This window comes from Protopterus annectens, chromosome 7.part0, assembly GCF_019279795.1.
Source record: "Protopterus annectens isolate FY-2018-M chromosome 7.part0, PAN1.0, whole genome shotgun sequence".
Taxonomy (NCBI): domain Eukaryota; kingdom Metazoa; phylum Chordata; order Ceratodontiformes; family Protopteridae; genus Protopterus; species Protopterus annectens.
In genome coordinates this window covers 1,182,854,209-1,182,872,052 of record NC_056739.1, presented here as the reverse complement: position 1 = coordinate 1,182,872,052, position 17,844 = coordinate 1,182,854,209, and the positions used below count along the sequence as shown (strand labels likewise).

The 17,844-nt window shown below is 40.6% G+C and overlaps 1 protein-coding gene across 3 annotated transcripts in view; it reads right to left on the bottom strand.

Moving 5' to 3' along the window:
* MST1 (macrophage stimulating 1) overlaps positions 1–17,844 on the bottom strand; it is a 442,641-nt gene that overhangs the window by 351,094 nt on the left and 73,703 nt on the right. For all 3 annotated transcript variants that reach the window (XM_044077787.1, XM_044077790.1, XM_044077788.1), the window contains exon 2: positions 15,039–15,183. In XM_044077787.1, coding sequence (XP_043933722.1) covers positions 15,039–15,183 — 145 coding nt within the window. The remainder of the gene's footprint in view (positions 1–15,038; positions 15,184–17,844) is intronic.

The window sequence follows — 17,844 nt, the reverse complement described above, 5'->3', positions numbered from 1 at the left end:
CTTGGAGTCAGCTACTTTCACACTGTGGGTTTTATCTGTGAGCCAGTTTGCAACCCACCTAGTGATATAGGGGTCGATGCCTAGCTTAGTGAGTTTTTCTATGATTTCCTGAGTGGGTAATGGTATCAAAGGCCTTGGCCAGATCAAGGTTGGCTGTATGAACCACCTTGCCTTCATCCACAGCTCTGGTGACTGACTCAAAGAAGTTGACCAAGTTGAGTAGGCATGACCTACCCTTCACAAAACCAAACTGTGTGGGATCCAGAGTTTGGAGATTCCCTATATCTTTTTTTATTAGGTCCATGATGATGCATTCCATAGCTTTGCATATCAGACTCGTCAGGCTAATGGGGCGATAGTTCCCAGGGTCTGTAGCCACTCCTCCTTTGTGGAGAGGGATGACTGTAGCAGTGCGTCATTTGGTAGGGACAAAGCCTGAGGTCAGCCTGTGATTGAAAAGGGCACACAGGTGAGGCTCCAGTTCACTCTGTAGTTCATGTAGAACACAGCCAGGGATATTGTCAGGTCCCATAGAAGCTGTATTCTTGGCCTTGGACAGTGCTGTTTTAACCTGTGCAGCAGTAATACTGGGTAACTGCCAATCTACTGGTATTGTGATTGGTCCTTTGGGGGGTGGGGAGAGGGGTAAAATTGGCAATGAATCTGTCAGCCAGTATATTGGCAATATCTGTTGGCTCAGTATAGGAGGTACCATTGTGCAGTAGCTCAGAGCAAATCTGGGTATTGCTGTGGAGATTCTTTATATAACTACAGAAAGCCTTGTGGTTGTTTTTAATATCTGCTGCAATTCTGTTTTCATAGCTAGCTTTAGAGGATTTGATGAGCGATCTCAACTTTTTGTTGAAGCTGATAAGGGAGTTTTTCCAGTCTTGGGACTTCACCTTATTCTACATCAGTTTCCTCCTTCTGTTGTAGAGTTTGTTTATTGCAGGGGACCACCAGATTGGCTTTTTTTTGGAGGAGTGTGTCTTGGTTTTATTGGGTATGGCGAGATCCATGCATTTGTGTACGTGTTCGTAGAGTGCATTGCTGTATAATTCATCAGTCATGCAACTATTCTCCATTTGCATGGGTGCTGTAAAGTTAGCCACCTCTGTTTTTAGAACCCCAAAGTTAGCTTTGGAGAAGTTTTTCATTGTGGTTACCTTTGTGGGGGGGTGGGGGTTGGACGGTGGGATGTGGATTTCCAAGGTGATTAGTTTGTGGTCAGATCTAACCAGGAAGGAGTTGACTACTGGTGTAGAGCAACGGTCGCCCATGTTAGAAATGAGCAGGTCAAGGATGTTGCTACCTCTGGTGGGGGTAAAAACGAGCTGGTCCAGGGCATTGGAATGAATGAATTTCAGCTAATGTTGGGCAAGTGTATTGGTACATGAGTAGTTTTCCCAGTTAATGGAGGGGTAGTTGAAGTCGCCCAGTATGAGAGTGTTAGGTTGGACCCTAATATTCTCCAGGGTGCTTAGAAATGTGGAGTGTGAATCCTGGGACATGGTTGGGGACCTATAGCAGGATACAACCTGAATCGCTGTCTTACCCAGTGTTAGCTGCACCTGAAGTATCTCTGATGCGTTATGTTGGGCTACCAGTCTGGAGGTGTGCTCATCATTTATGAATATGGAAACACCACTGCCTTTGGAGCTTCGGTCCAAGTTCTGGGGCGAAAGGTGTGGAATGAGTTATAGCCTGGTAGTGCAGGGGTGCTTTCTCCTGCCTTGAACCAGGTCTCTGTTTCAGCACAAATGTCAATGTTCTCCATTTTAAGGAGTGCTTAGAGTGAGTGCATTTTGAGATTTAGACTTCTAGCGTTGAGCAGCATGACCCTCAGATTGCTTTTGTTTGTTGCTGTTACGGTGGTAATTTGGTCTTTGGAACAAAAAAGGCACTATAGGGGTGGCAAGAACCTTGGCCAGTATCCTGAAGCCCAGGGGTGACAGATGCAGCCCATCTCTGGCAAAGTATCGAGGTCTGTCAATCATGTCATCCCAGGCACTCAGATACTGGATCCCCTTAGAATGACACTAGAAACTTAGCCAATTGTTGAAATCAATCATTTTCTGCTTGTACTGGGGTATCATTCTGGGTGATGGTAGGATGCTGTTCAGGGTGAGTGTCATACCCACCTGGGCTACATAATCCGAGAGCTCCTCCATGTCTCTTTTCATGTAGTCCAGGGAGGTACATCTCTGGTCATTCACACCCACATGTACAATAACAGAGTCATATTTGTACCTGTTGTTGAGGGACCTGAGTGCATGTGTTATGTGGCGAATCCTGGCACCTGACAGGCAGCTGACTGTTACTTTCTCCTTATTCAGCCTAGTGAGTGGGACATCAGTGTGCCTCACTATCAAGTCACCTATGACTAGTGTGTTGGGCATGCTGTTTTTGCCTTAGGGGCTTTGGTTGAGTGGCACACTGTTTAGGAGAGTTATGTGTCTCATGAATGGTGTTATGGTGTGGTGGTCAAGTGCGTTTCTGCCTTGGAGGTCTTTGTTGTTTGGGTAGATTTTTATTAAGAGCCTCCACAAAGGTGGGTGTGTGGTTTGTGTTTTTATGTGAAGGCAGTGCTGGTGTGTGTTCTGGAGGGCTATGTGTTCCATGTGATGTGGTGAAAGTGTTGATCTTTGCCTCTTAACCAGCTATTCCGGTCTTGGCTGGAGACAGCATGGCTTCCAATTTGGATATATAAGTGCATCTCTCGCAAGTCTGAGTATTGGGACATAAGAGGAGAGGGTTGTTGGTGTACATGAGGCAGTTGTTACATTGCCTCAGGATGCCCAAGTTCATCAGGTTAATAGCAGAAAGCACAGGGAAATTACCTTTAGACATGCCTGGAGGGGTGGGCATTAATAATAAGTATGGGAGCCATTTCCTTGTGGAACGTTTAGTGCTGGTAGCACTTTTGCGTGCTACAATAATTGCTACAAGAAGTCTGGTAAAGTGCTAGACTAATAAACTAGTAAAAGTACAGGAGAGAACTAGCACATCTAAGGGAAAATTGAAGAGCAGACTTTGGCACTGCTCAGAAGCTTACAAACAGTCCTGGATATAGCAAGTCTGTATCTGGACTAGACTAGTTACAGGAAAAGTGGTAAACAAGAACAAATGCAAGCTTTTAAATCAGAAGGTTGAAAGAGATGGAAAAACTGCCCAAATGGCCAATAAATTACAATTTCTGGGCCAGAAACTACTCCTCTTCTGGTAGATAGGCTTCTTAGTGCTTACCATTCCCACTGATAAGCTAGAAGGCTCTCCTCCAACACAGAAAGGCTTGTGGGGGGGGGCTCAGAAGCTTACAAACAGTCTTGGATACAGCAAATCTGTATCTGGACTAGACTAGTTACAGGAGAAGCAGGAAACAAGCTCAAACACGGGCTATTAAACCAGAAAAGTTGAAAAATATTGAAAAACTGCCCAAACAGCCAATAACTACAATTTCTGGGCCAGAAATCACTCCTCTTGTGGCAGATAGGCTACTTAGTGCTTACCACTCCCACTGATAAGCTAGAAGGCTTCCCTCCAACACAGAAAGGCTTGGGGGGTTCAGAAGCTTACAAATAGTCCTGGATACAGCATATCTGTATCTGGACTAGACTAGTTACAGGAAAAGCGGGAAATAAGTGCAAATGCGGGCTTTTAAATCAGAAAGTTGAAATAGATGAAAAAACTGCCCAAATGGCCAATAAACTACAATTTCTGGGCCAGAAACCACTCTTGTGATAGATAGGCTACCTAGTGCTTACCACTCCCCCTGATAAGCTAGAATACTTCCCTCCAACACAGAAACGCTTGGGGGGAGGGCTCATAAGCTTACAAACAGTCTTGGATACAGCAAATCTGTATCTGGACTAGACTAGTTACAGGAAAAGCGGGAAACAAACTCAAACACAGGCTTTTAAACCAGAAGAGTTGAAAGAGATGGAAAAACTGCCCAAACGGCCAATAGCTACAATTTCTGGGCTGGAAACCACTCTGTTTGTGGTAGATAGGCTACCTAGTGCTTACTGCTCCCACTGATAAGCTAGTAGGCTTTCCTCCAACACAGAAAGGCTTGGGGGGCCTCAGAAGTTTACAAACAGTTATGGAGACAGCAAATCTGTATCTGGACTAGACTAGTTACAGGAAAGGCAGAAAACAAGCTTAGAAATTTTTTTTTTAGTGGACAAATGAAACCAAACAAGCCTTTAGAAAACTAAAGGTCTTCCGTGTTTTGAGCCTATTTTGATAGCCATTGGTTCTTTAAAAGATTCCTGATGCATACTGACACCTCCAGAGTGGGTACTGATACAGTGCTGTCCCAGATAGTACAGGAATTCAAAACACCCCATCTGTTACATTAGCCAAAAGTTTAACCATGTAGAAAAATTATATTTGGCATTTGAACAGAAATGTCTTGCAATTAAGTGGGCTCTTACTACCCTTAGATATTAATTTTTAAGGTTAGACTCACACCCATTACAGACAATGCCACCCTTCAATAGATTTATAGACAAAAATACAACAAAGTAGAACTCTCTCATTGAACATTGACACTCCAGCCATACAGTTTTAAGATTGACCATCATCTGGACTGCAGCCACCTTAATGCATATTGGCTGTTTATACATGGGGACTTGAACTGATGGCTCCAAACTAGAGGGGGGCATACAGCTTAGTGGTGGCTGCTAAGCATATGCCTGTAAGGCTACAACAGAGCAGGTAGACAAGTCCCAGTGGGCAACAGTTGAATTTTGGTGGGATGCATAATGAACAGAGATGCAAGTAGTTTTAGGTTTTAGTCTTGGGTTAAGAAAGGAATGTGACAAGGAGTCCCCCAAGGAAGTCAAGTCATAAGGGAGAAACTAGATTGGAAGCAGGTCTATGTTAGAACATGGAATGTCCATAATATCAACCCTAAAACATTGAAACTGCACAATATTAAAGTATCGTAACACTGACATTCAAAAGATCGCATATACACATTTTTGCAGGGGTGCAAGTGCACTTGCACTCTGCTAATTATATATACCAACATCAAGACTGCACTGCATATGGGAATGGGCAAAACCCCAAACTTAATTGTTCTGTGATTTTGTACAATCACCCACTTGCACTTTGCAATCTTTGGATACTTGCTGTTACAGCCCTTTGATATTGTGCCATTTCGATATTTTAGGGTGTCAATTTATGGATATTCTAACATAGACCTGCTGAAAGCTGTCCCTCCAGTATTAAGTTAGGAGATGGAAGTTCTCTCTTTGAGTTAAAGAATGGAATTTATCCTGTTTATGGGAATGAGATAATGACAATGACATCTGTTGCTAGCACGGTTGGATTTTTATGATAAATGTTGAATCTATAAGTACTAAATAAAAGCCAGGAACTGTAAAGCAGAGCCAGTGAAGGTGGACTTGTAACTTGTGTGAGCAGTTACTGAAGTAGGGCACTTTTTAAAGTAAGACCATATATTCTGTTATTTCATGCATCCTTTATGCAGTGCCTTGTGACAGACATCTTCCATACGCAGCTTACTAAGCTAAAAGTGAGGCACATTTCTCTATACCAGCTACTCACCAAGAAGAAGGACATGGCAAATAACATCCTGATTCAAGATTAGCTGCTGGGCATGTGAACTGTTATAGAACTATAAAAGTAGCATTTAGAAGGGAGCATATTCAGGTACAGGACTTCACTAAATTTAGTGTTAGGTACTCCAGTAAAGGCAATAGTTCACTGTATTCGTAGCTAGGCACTGTACTCTAACAAACCCTTTTTCTCCACCCCTAACATATCTTGCCATACAAGACAAAGCACAATTTCAGATCTCCCAACTTTACTTCTTAAGCCCAGTAATTAGCCCTCACAGGATCTTTCTTGTCTCCTTTTCATTATTGTACATATAAATAGTTGTTCGTCCACTGTCCACCTATTCTCTCAGACAAATATTTCACTACTTTTCTCACATCTCAGATCTCCCCTATTCTAACAGTTTGGGAAACACACAGCTATTTCTGTGGAAGTAAGCACTGATTGTCTCTGAAACAAAAGATGTTCCGTGTCTGGGTGGGGTGCAGCATTACTCAGTCCCAGTTGGTTCAGTTGTTACACCCTCTCCTTCTCACCCCTGCAGTGTTTCTTGTACCCCTGTGATAGCTCTGTATAGCAGCACCATTTTTAAACAAGTCTACAGCGTAAGATATTCTTGTGATTGTCCTCTATCTGTGCACTCCTCCTATAATTTTAAAGGCGAGACATAATTTCTAATGCAGATACCTGTGTGATAAAGAACAACTTCTGTCTTCTTTACACTGCCCACACCTGCACTGATTTCCTCCTGCTGGTCTAGGAGCTGCAGCCTGCTTCACTCCCCTTCCACCCCTAATTCCCCAACCACTCCCCTATCATTACCTTTATAGTAACTGTTCTCCACCAACTTCTCAACCTCCTTCCTGCATCTTTTAAAGCATACACACAACTGTACAAATATTTATTTATTTAACATTTGTTAACTGGGAAAGTCCGACTTGGAACAAAGCCAATTTTCAGCGGAGACCCAGGGAGAAATGCTGTAGAAGCATGTCTTTCTAATGTGGGAGGAAACCGGAGCACCCGGAGGAAACCCACATGAATGCAGGGAGGACATGCAGACTCCACGCAGAATGCACCCCAGCCGAGAATCGAACTGGAGAACCTCTTGCTGTGAGGCGACAATGCTACCGCTGCATCACTGCGCCATCCAAATATGTCATAAACACTTCCCTGTTTACAATGGTACACACACACAAATTCTAAACCAGCCATCTCCAATTAAGGTACCAGACAATTCACATTTAACATTTCAGTAGCAGACCTGAAGCCCTAATTCACTCTTACATGCAATCTCTTACCAACTGCTATACAAATAAATTTCTTTTATCTGCAGCAACAAGTCATTACTGCTATAGCTTAACAAAATAATTAATTGTCCCTACCCCTCATAAATTCACTCACGCATGTCCCCACCAAACATGATTCCACCAAAGCATTATCATAACTACCACCTTCCATTCATGCTTCTACTACTCCACAACACCCTAAAACTCTGTCTTCAAAGTTTGCCACCTTCCCTTTGCCTCACAGGACACAAATCATCTCACACAACCCTCCATTCCCATCAACCACCTCTTTGACAAACACACACTCACCAATCCACACCCTCTCCACTCATTCATACCACAGAACAACACCCAATTATACCTATCACATCTACACTCACTAATACATATCTTATATATATATATATATATATATATATATATATATATATATATATATATATATATATATATATATACACACACACACACACACACATACAGACACACACACACACATATATATATATATGGATTCACTTTATTTGCTCGAAATCCTGAAATATCGAATTTCTGAATCTCGAGCCCATAAAGTGGAAAACCTAAAACACCGAACACTCAGAAGCACAAAATTCAAAATCGCGACTTCTATACAACACACACACCACACACATACACATATACACACCTTCCTCCCCACAAACAGACACACAACCCAATCCTAACTACAAACTATTTTATATATATATATATATATATATATATATATATATATATATATACACACACACACACACACACACACACACACACACACACACACACACACACACATACACACACGCGCGCGCAGTGGATATAAAAAGTTTACACACCCCTGTTAAAATGCCAGGTTTTTGTGATATAAAAAATGAGACCGCAATAAATTTCAAAATTTTTCCCACCTTTAATGTGACCTATAACCTGTATAATTCAAAGCCAAATCAGAGTCAGGGTCAAAAATTTAAATACATCAACATCAACACTCAAGACTGGACCAACACTCTAAATGCAACAATAGCCAACCTCATTGCATAATTATTCACCAACACCATATGAAAGGTACATGACACTTGTTTCCCCACTAAATACTAGACTGTACAAAACAAAAAAGATTGACAAGTTAACCAATGAACTGAAAGCTTTACTAAACCTCAGGTTTGAAGCATGGTATTTTTGGAAAGACAGACAAAATACAGACAAAAGTAAAACATTTGTCCAATGGAAAAACTGTTCAAAGCAAGCCCTTAAGAGTCATAAAACCCAGCTAATGAAATTAACACAAAACTCTCAAATCATTGCACCCAAACAGTTCTGGAAACAGGTAAAAAGACACACAGGTAGATACAAAACATGACATCCTACTAGGGATGGACAAAGGGCAACTCACAAGTGCCACCATTATCGACCTGACAAAGGCATTTGATCTAATAGATCACAATTTACTTCTATGCCACCTGCTTGTTATAGGCGTTAGCCCAGATCCCTACCTTGGTTCTAAAACTGTCCATCTAATGATACTTCCATGTTAAAATTCTTCTCACTCTGTCCCCACTAGCTACTATTAATCAAAATGTTCCAAAAGGGTCCATTTTTGCTCCATTCCTTTTCTCCATATATATCAACAAACTACCCCCTGGACCTGCATCAATTCCCACTCCTACTCTATGCTAATGACAGGGTACTATACCATGCAAGTAACTCCATTATAGCCTTATCAAAACAACTTCAATCTGCCTTCATTCACCTGATTCAGTGGATCAATAATAAACTTATACTCAGTTCATCCAAAATAAAAAAGCATGCTGTTTGGGACAAAACAGAAATTATGCAGAACTACCGCCATGCTATAAATCGCTGGCCACAACAATGCCATTCTCAAAAACACTAACTCATTTAAATACATAGGATTCTGGCTAGATCCTTCTCTCAGTCATTTGAGATCTACCCCAGTTAACAATTTTTAAATTAATTAATTAATTAATTAATTAATTAATTAATTAATTAAATCATTAATCCCTGTAAATAAACTTTGTTTATAGTGCAGGCTGGTGTCATGAGAATAATTTTATGGTTAGGACTAAAAAAATGAATAACGTGGATAATAAACAAGCTAAATGACTACCATGCACACATAGCACTGTCACAAAGTATCAGTTTTATGTGTTTTAATTCATATATATATATATAAGATTAGGTGTAGTACACCAGTAATGTTCGTGTTACTCTGGGTTCAGCTGATGTAACTTTCAGTTATATAAGATTAGATTTGCTTATGCTTCTAAATAAATGTGTACTTTTACTCAGATAAAATGTGTATGTACTACAGGGCTGCAGGCTGACTAACCATAAGTAACACATGGATGATTTTATTTCTGTGTCTTAATGACCACATTTGTTAAAGGACAGCTCTGCCAAGTTTTGTGTTTTTTCCCTGATGTGTGTCCCTTTAAATCAATCACAACACTGTGGCATGTAAGAAAACATTGTTTAAGCACATGTGAATCTCTTCATGTCTGTACATAATTTTGCAGTTTTGTTACACATCATTTTGTTGTCCTTGAAATATTGCATTGTTTCTTTTTGGTATTTTTTGGCATTTACCACATTGTAGTACATGGAATGCATTGATTATGCTCCACCATTTGGAAAAATGCAAATCAATTAAGTATTACTACAGCATGAGACCCAATTTTGTCAAATTCATGGTCTTAAACTCTATACAAAAAATGCATTATTATCCCTTTTGGCAAAGGCAATGTCCCTGCAGATTACCATAGTAATAACAACACCCTAAGTTCCAAATCAGTGGTGAGAGATTTGGGCACACAGGTTGACAGCAATCTTACTTTTGATCACCATGTTGCCACGGTGGTGAGGAAGGCCTTCTACATTGCTTACCTCATAAGCAAGGCCATAGCTGCCAGAATAAAAGAGGTTATAATCCCCCTGTACTCTTCCCTCAACAGGCCAATAATAGAGTACAATGCTCCTTTTCATATGTACCTGAACAGGAACCAGCAGCAACTGCAGAGACCTCAAATCAAAATTTCCTCACAAAGAAAATTCAGGGTCTTCAACACGTCTTACATGGACAGACTGAAATCATTGTCACTATACTCTGTATTGTACAGACTACTCAGAGGTGATCTGTGCCTTGCATATAAAGCAACCTCTGATCCTGCCTTAATGGAAATGTTGCACATTCGTAAGTTAAATGGTACATAATTCATTCACTCTAGGGGCCTTAACCTAACATGTGACATCAACAGGACTTGCTGGAGAGACAGATATGTCTCCCAGACGCTGCCTCTCCTCCTGCAATAAACTTCCAATAAAAGTTAAACAGAGCCCCTCATTAATTCTTTTTAAGTGTAACTTGGATGACTGAATGGGAAACTGGGTACTAGGGAGATTCTGGAGGTAGTCATAGATAGGGAAAATTTTATTTCAAAATATTTGCAACAAAATAGGGCAGTGTAAATAACCACTACAAAATCAGCAGCGTTGCTCAAAAATAATAACTACAGAGCAACAAAAAAAAAACCTGCTAAAATAAACAAAATTGGCCCTCTGGCCAATGACCAAATTGCACTAAAGACTGACCAAAGTGACTCCCAGCTTGGAGGCAGATAAGGCTGCCTTCCACTGCCACTGAAATGCAGTCCTAATCCGTCTTAATGTCAAAACAGTGTAGCAGGGCCAAAGTGCAGGAAAGCAACAATGAAGTACCAGCAACAAACACAAAGTAGCAAATTCTGGCCACACTCAAATTGTACAAGCATAAATCCATATGCATAGCCTCCCTCTATATCCCTCCTGGAGACAATACCCCTATCCTTAAGGATATTCTGTCTTGGTTCTCCACCAACATAACCAATGAGACTAAAATCTTAGGTGACGTAAATATTAATTGGTCCTCTATTCAACCCCCCACCAACTCCTTAAACATAAACCTCTAAAACTTTCACCAGCTTATCAACACCACAACCAGACCATCAAAAGACTACTCCTCTGGAAACATTCTTGACTGGATTCTGGTATCCCACCCACATCTTATCTCCAGTAGGGGTACCCTCCCTGACTCCCTCAGTGATCACTTTACCATTTTCGCTCATCATCGCTCTCCCTCCCTACAACTGCCTCATACCACCATCTTTATACGCTCATTAAAACATTTCAACCCCAACACCTTCTCTGACCTACTGAAACAATTCAACTGGAATCCTCTAAAAATTCTCCCCCTAGATGAGGCCATCACCTACTTTAATACAACATTTCTAAACCTCCTAGACACCTTTGCCCCCTTGAAATCTAAAAGAATTAAAAGCAAAACTGCCCCCTGGCTATCTAAAGACACATTAGCGGTTATGCACCTCCGAGATAAAGCCTTGAAACACCGCCATAAAAATAAACCTCTAGTCACCCTAAATTAATACAAAATGCTCTGCAAAAGAGTTAAGAAGCTCATCACTTCAGATCGGAAATCCTACTATACCACACTCCAAAATAACCACAAGACAAACCCTAGAAAGTTCTGGGATAGTATCTCCACTCTCTTAAACTCAGGCAAAAAAGAGAACCCTTTCCCTGACCACAGTGCTTCTGATATCAACTTAGCCTCCCAATTTACCAACTTCTTCATTGACTCCATAACCAAATTGACATCATCCTTCTCAAATAACCCTTCTCACTCAACCACACCTTCCACTATCCCCTCCTCCTTAGATACTTCCTCCATTCACTATCCTCACTTCTCTATAAAACCCATCCCAGTATCAACTATAAAAAAAAAAATATTCAGAAATTAAAACCATGCTCCAATACCCCCGACAATATCCCTTCATACTTCCTAAAGACAGCTGCAGATGCCATTGCCTTCCCCATCTGTATTCTTATAAACCGGTCAATCCAAGAAGGCTACGTACCCCAACTCTGGAAAAAAGCCTACATTATTCCCCTCCAGAAAGGAGGAAACAATAATAACATCTCCAATTTTAGGCATATCACCATCTTATCTCCCATCTCTAAACTACTTGAAAAGTGTATCCACCTACAACTATTACCCTACCTCATTGACAATCACCTACTAACTCCCACACAACATGGATTCTGGCCTGGTCACAGTATTACTACCGCACTACTCTCCTTCCTTGAATAAAGCCCGTGACTCCGGCTATATTGTATCCACCCTCCTTCTAGACCTTGCCAAAGCTTTTGATACCATCTCTCACACCCTTCTCCTATCCAAACTCTCTAACCTAAATCGATCGCCCCCTTCTATCAACTGGCTTACCAGCTATCTTTCCAATAGGCAACAAGCAGTAAAATGGAGGAAAGCCATTTCCCCATTCCTCAACAATCCCACTGGTGTACCCCAGGGTTCCATTTTAGGTCCCCTATTGTTCAATATTTTCATAAATGACTTCCACCTTGCCATCCCTAATGCACAAATCATCCAATATGCAGATGATTCAACAATTATCTGTTCTGCTAACTCCACTCCCACCCTTATAAAACTAACCCAAGATGCCTTCTTATCCACTAAACAATGGATGCTAGATAACCACCTGGCACTTAATGCATCAAAAACCAACCTCATGATATTCACCCCTTCCAAAATTACAACTATCAACATTAATTCATTCTCCATAACCAGTAAGAATACCACTTCTCTTGAGATAGTATCCAATACAAAACTCTTAGGGGTACTCATCGACAACCAGCTCAGATTTGATACCCATATATATATAAATATAAAAAAAAAAAACACACCAGAAACTTGGTACTTTCTACCGCCACATTCGTTACCTTACTCAATCTACACGATTCCTTCTCACTACCACATATCTCGTCCCTTCTCCCCTTTATGGTGCCCCACTTCTAACCAACCTACAATCTTCTATTAAAACAAAACTCTCTTCTTGCTACAAAAAATTGCCAAATTCTCCACTGGACACAAATCCTCCACTCACCACTGTATTGCCCTCCATAATCTAAACTGGCTAGAGATGCCCAACTACCTTATCTACACTCAATTAATCCTTGCTCAGAAACTCATTTTCAGTCCCTCTCTCTGCCCTCCCTTGCCTCAACATTTAAAATGCACCAACCTAACAGACTCCTAAGAACCAATGCTCAGAATCTGATTGAACTTCACAAGTCTGCTCGTCCTGCAGGCAAACTTTTTCTTTCTTTTTCCTTGGCATGCCTGTGTAACTCCCTCCCACCTCAAATTTGCCTCACCAGCAGCCCATCTACCTTTAAAACTCTGCTCCACTCACACCTAATATCTCTCTGGGAATGCTCACGTTCCCATCCTGCATAACATCCCCTGCAGCTACCTTACTCCCTACCCCTTCTCCCTCTCTACTCTTATCATAACTAAATTCAAAAATATTTCACCCACTGATTACATTTCCTCTGGGGCAACATACATATTGTAAATAACTCCCTAGTCTAATTGACTTGTAAATACCTACTTATTACTGCTTAGACTTGTAAATATCTACTTATTACTGTTTAGACTTAATATCTATGTTAGCAATGATAGTGACTATAGATTTGTAAACTTTATAATTGTGATATAACTCTGTTTTTTTTTTTCAAATTGTACTAACATATTCTTTTGCTTCATGTACTCATCTTGTACTGTAATAACCTGTTGTTTAATAAACTGTATCTATGGAGCTTTTCTCCCCAGGACTCCATTGAAAACGGGCTCCTTCGGCCCAATTGGACCATCCTGGCAAGCAAATTTCAGATAAATAAAATAATAAAATTACACAGGAACACTGCCTGGAAAGTTTCTCAAAAGTACAGATCTCAGCAATCAGTACAATACTAGATAGATTCATAGGTTAGTACTAGGCTAACTGCCCTCGTGGGCCATTTTAAGCCTAGCCAATTACCCTCTGTGAGGATCAAACTCTGCACCTTGTGTCTGCATGGTGAACACCTTAACCATTATGCTATCCTCTCACCGGATACCTTTAAAAATAATTTAAAGTATAAAAGTCAGCAAATAAATCAGTAGCACTCTACATTTTAACAAAGTACAAAACAGTAAAATAAATCTCTTTATCTGCCAAGGATGGTGAGGATTAATTCAGGACCCTCTCAGAGTGTTGCGTGGATGATTAGCAGATGGGAGCTCTGTGACAATGAACTCAGAGAGGTGCAAGCATGCTGACTTTATACCAGCCCAGAAAACTGTTAAAATAAACAAAATGGCCCTCTGGCCAATGATCAAATCAAACTAAAGGCTAACCAAAGTGATTGCGCGCATGGAAACAGATCAAGTTACCTCCCACTGCCACTGGAATGCAGGCCTAATCCCTCTTAATGTAGAATCCCTTTATCTGGACCAAATGTGTAGGAATGCAACAATTAAGAGCCAGTAATACATAGACACACATATGCACACACACACACACACACACACACACACACACACACACACACACACACACATGCACACACACAAAGTATCCTTATAATACCTGATATGCCCTTGTAGAAGGACAATGACCCAATTAATTAAAATGAATTATAACAGTAACACTGCATTGTGTGTGTGCAACAATAAGAAATACAAGTATATCGGTCATGAGCTCACCAAAGGATAACGTATCCATGGTACAGCACTATTAACAGTTCAAATAGTACATTTGATAATACTTTGAGAAACAGAAGGGAGACCCAGCATGCAGTAGTGGAGGTGAAATTAGGTTAAGTAGCAGAATTTCACAGAGAGTACTGAATGGTGACCTTATGAATAGTACATGTGCAAACAGCAAAAAAGGGAATGGGTCCAATTGGGGGGGGGGGGGGTGAGCAAGGAGAAGAGACAACAGCGTGATATATCAAATTTTCACAGAGCAGAGGTCCAAAGAAGAACTTTGAAGGAGGCTGGAAGACAACAAACAAGCAAAAAAAAACAGCTGGTGGTGGTAAGGTCAGCTGCTAGCTAGGAAATAGTCCTCAGGAAAAAAAATGTCAGAGAAGGAAATGATGTGGAGTTTGAAATCAAAAGAAGGCAATGAAAGAGGGGGACATTAACATCTAGAATGGGTTCCACAGGATATTCCTGGGCAAATGAGAAAAAAAAAACACAAAAGAAAGGATCTAGATTGCAAACTATACCTGCAGTCTGACAGTGCAGAGCAAAGACTTGCACAGTCCACACGATTTGTCGCAGCTTGAGTCCTCACTGTATGTACTTCGTGGGATCGATACATTAACTGCACCCCCTTTGAACACTGATACTTATTCAGGGGACTGCTTTGACCTAAAAGAAGGGCAAGAAGAAAATAAGGTACTGTGTAGTTACTGCAGGTTTCTGCAAACAGAAGGCAAATACGTTTCAATGCAGTAGATGAAAAAATCCTTCCCTAAATGTTAACAAAAGGGAATGGCTAAAATGCTGCTTAGTGATACTCATTACGTACTCTTATTACATGCCCGTATATATATATATATATATATATATATATATATATATATATATATGCACATCACTTTAGCTATCTACATAGCTTTAGTTATTCATTTATTTGACATGAAAATAATAAGCAAACATGCAATGTTTGTACAGCAAATCATCTGTTTCATAATGATCAGGCTTTCCAGAATCAGTGCTGGCCTGCATTATTTTATAACCTGTTTTTGAACCTTCTCACTTACAAAAACAAACTTGGATAGCAGGTAAAGGCTGCTTGTCCTCAGTCGTCTCAGTCATGAACACTAAATAAGTTTTTGATCAAAACTTAGCAATATTTCTTTTTTATCACCACCTCAACAACTTTTCATTCTCTGTCTTATGCACAGCTGACCTTATCATTTCCTCAGACTGTTGCATGCCTCGTTCACATTCTCTATTTAAAACTGCATTCTCACATTTTTTGACCCATCCACCTTCTGTGTTTACATTATGATTTGTTCTTCAATATCCCTCTTTTTGGAAGATGTCATTCACTCACTTGACTTGTTTTTTTTTTTTTTTGTTTTTGTTTTTTGTTTTGCTTGAGATAAATCAAAATGATTAATCTTTTCTCTTTCTCCCTCCCTTCCTTTTCTGACTAGAACATGTAGTATTGTTTAGCTTTACTTTCTAAGGGTTCTGGTGTAGACCCCTGTACCATTATCACTGAACAATTGTGATAATGGGACAGGGTCACAATTGTTATTTAAATTTCTTCCATCCCATTTAAGTCTTTGAAGAGATGTGGTCACCACTATACATGGCACTTTATCTTTTGTGTCCCACTATCCACAGGATCTTGCCCAATGGCTTCTTGCCCTGTCCAGTCAGGGCAAAAGCCCCAAAATACATGAATTCAATGACTGAAGGGCATTATTAGCCCATTCATTCTTCAGACAGAGGCAAGAGCTGGATGGTATTGAGTGGACCACTCTGCCTGATGCTGCAGACTTCTTTTCCAACCCCTGGAGTCCTAACCTGCACAATTTCTGTATGCCCTGGATGGCATGTAGGCAACCAAATATGACTTCCTCAGCTTACATGACTCAGCATTGGCAGTGTGTGCTCAGTAGGGTCATACCCTTCAGGTGCAACACTTAATGCTCCCTCTAACTGTCACTCAAGCAGAGAGACAGAACAGCTTCCCTCCACCAGGATGAGCAAAATGATATTAGCCATTATGTGCAGTCCTATTGGCCCAACCCTCCAGTATCTGTGCCACCAATCAAATGCATTTTGTCTGGGTCACAAACAATGCTTTAACTCTCTCTGCTATGGGGCTGTACCACAGCACTTTATTAGAGGTCTCAGCAATTTTCTACAGTGGCAGTTAACAGTGAATTCCTGTTCTTTGTTAATAATGCTTCTTCCTACATGCATCAGAACCACTCACCTTCCTTGATGTTTTTTCATAATGAGATCCATTCACAGAAACAGCAGGCTAGCTGTCCCTTCCAATCATTATTTTAGACTTCATTCTCAAATGAGAAATAGTTATAAGGCTGACTCACTGATTGGGGCAGAGCCCACATGTACTCAGAATCATTTGATAGACTAAGCACTACAGAGCTTGCCAATGAGAAAATGCCTTCACGACTGATGGACGTGCAGTGGTGTTCCCAAATTTGTCAAGGAACACATCTCATTTAGACTGATACCCAAAGACCCACAAACTGAGCTCCTAGAACTTTAGTTTCTTTCATGGACAAGTTAATCTGCCAGCTTATAGCATGCTGCAAACCCCCCCCCCCCCATGCCGCCAGATGATTACATTAGATTCCTGGAAGTTTTCACAAGAAATTCCTTTAATCGATAATTAATTAATGCTAGGTTTGTTCAACTACTCAGCCATAGGAGTGGGTCTCAAAAGCTCTAACACAGGGTATGACAAGAGATTTCTGAATCAGATAACTAAAAAGACCGGTAATCGAATGGCATTTACATCGAAAATACCATTTATCTAAGTCACTCATGGGGGGAGGGGGTGTCCCCCACACCCACCGCATCGTATAAACAATAACTTCTAAAGCAAATAAAACCTACAAATCTTTCTTTAGATGTGTTAAACACTAAGAAATAACACTCAACATTTCTCTGAACTTTCTTTAATGAGGCCCCCACTCTGAACCAAATGACATTGTAAACATACTACCAAATAATTTCTCTGCAAATTTCAACCATACAACAAACACCTCTTTCAGCACCACTCATCTCAGATTCCCTTACCCAGCATTATTACTAAAGAACATGTTTTTAAGGTGTTATTTAAAACCAAAAACACTTCCTTCATTGAGTTCTGATAAAATGCCACGGCACTTAGTGTGAAGCAGGCTCTCACTGAACATCTCCTGAATTGCTCAACATAAGCATAACCACAAACAATGCACCTGAATACTGGCACACAGCTGTGGTGACACCCCTCCATAAGGGTGGCCCTACCAATGACCATGTGAATTATACTCCAATCAG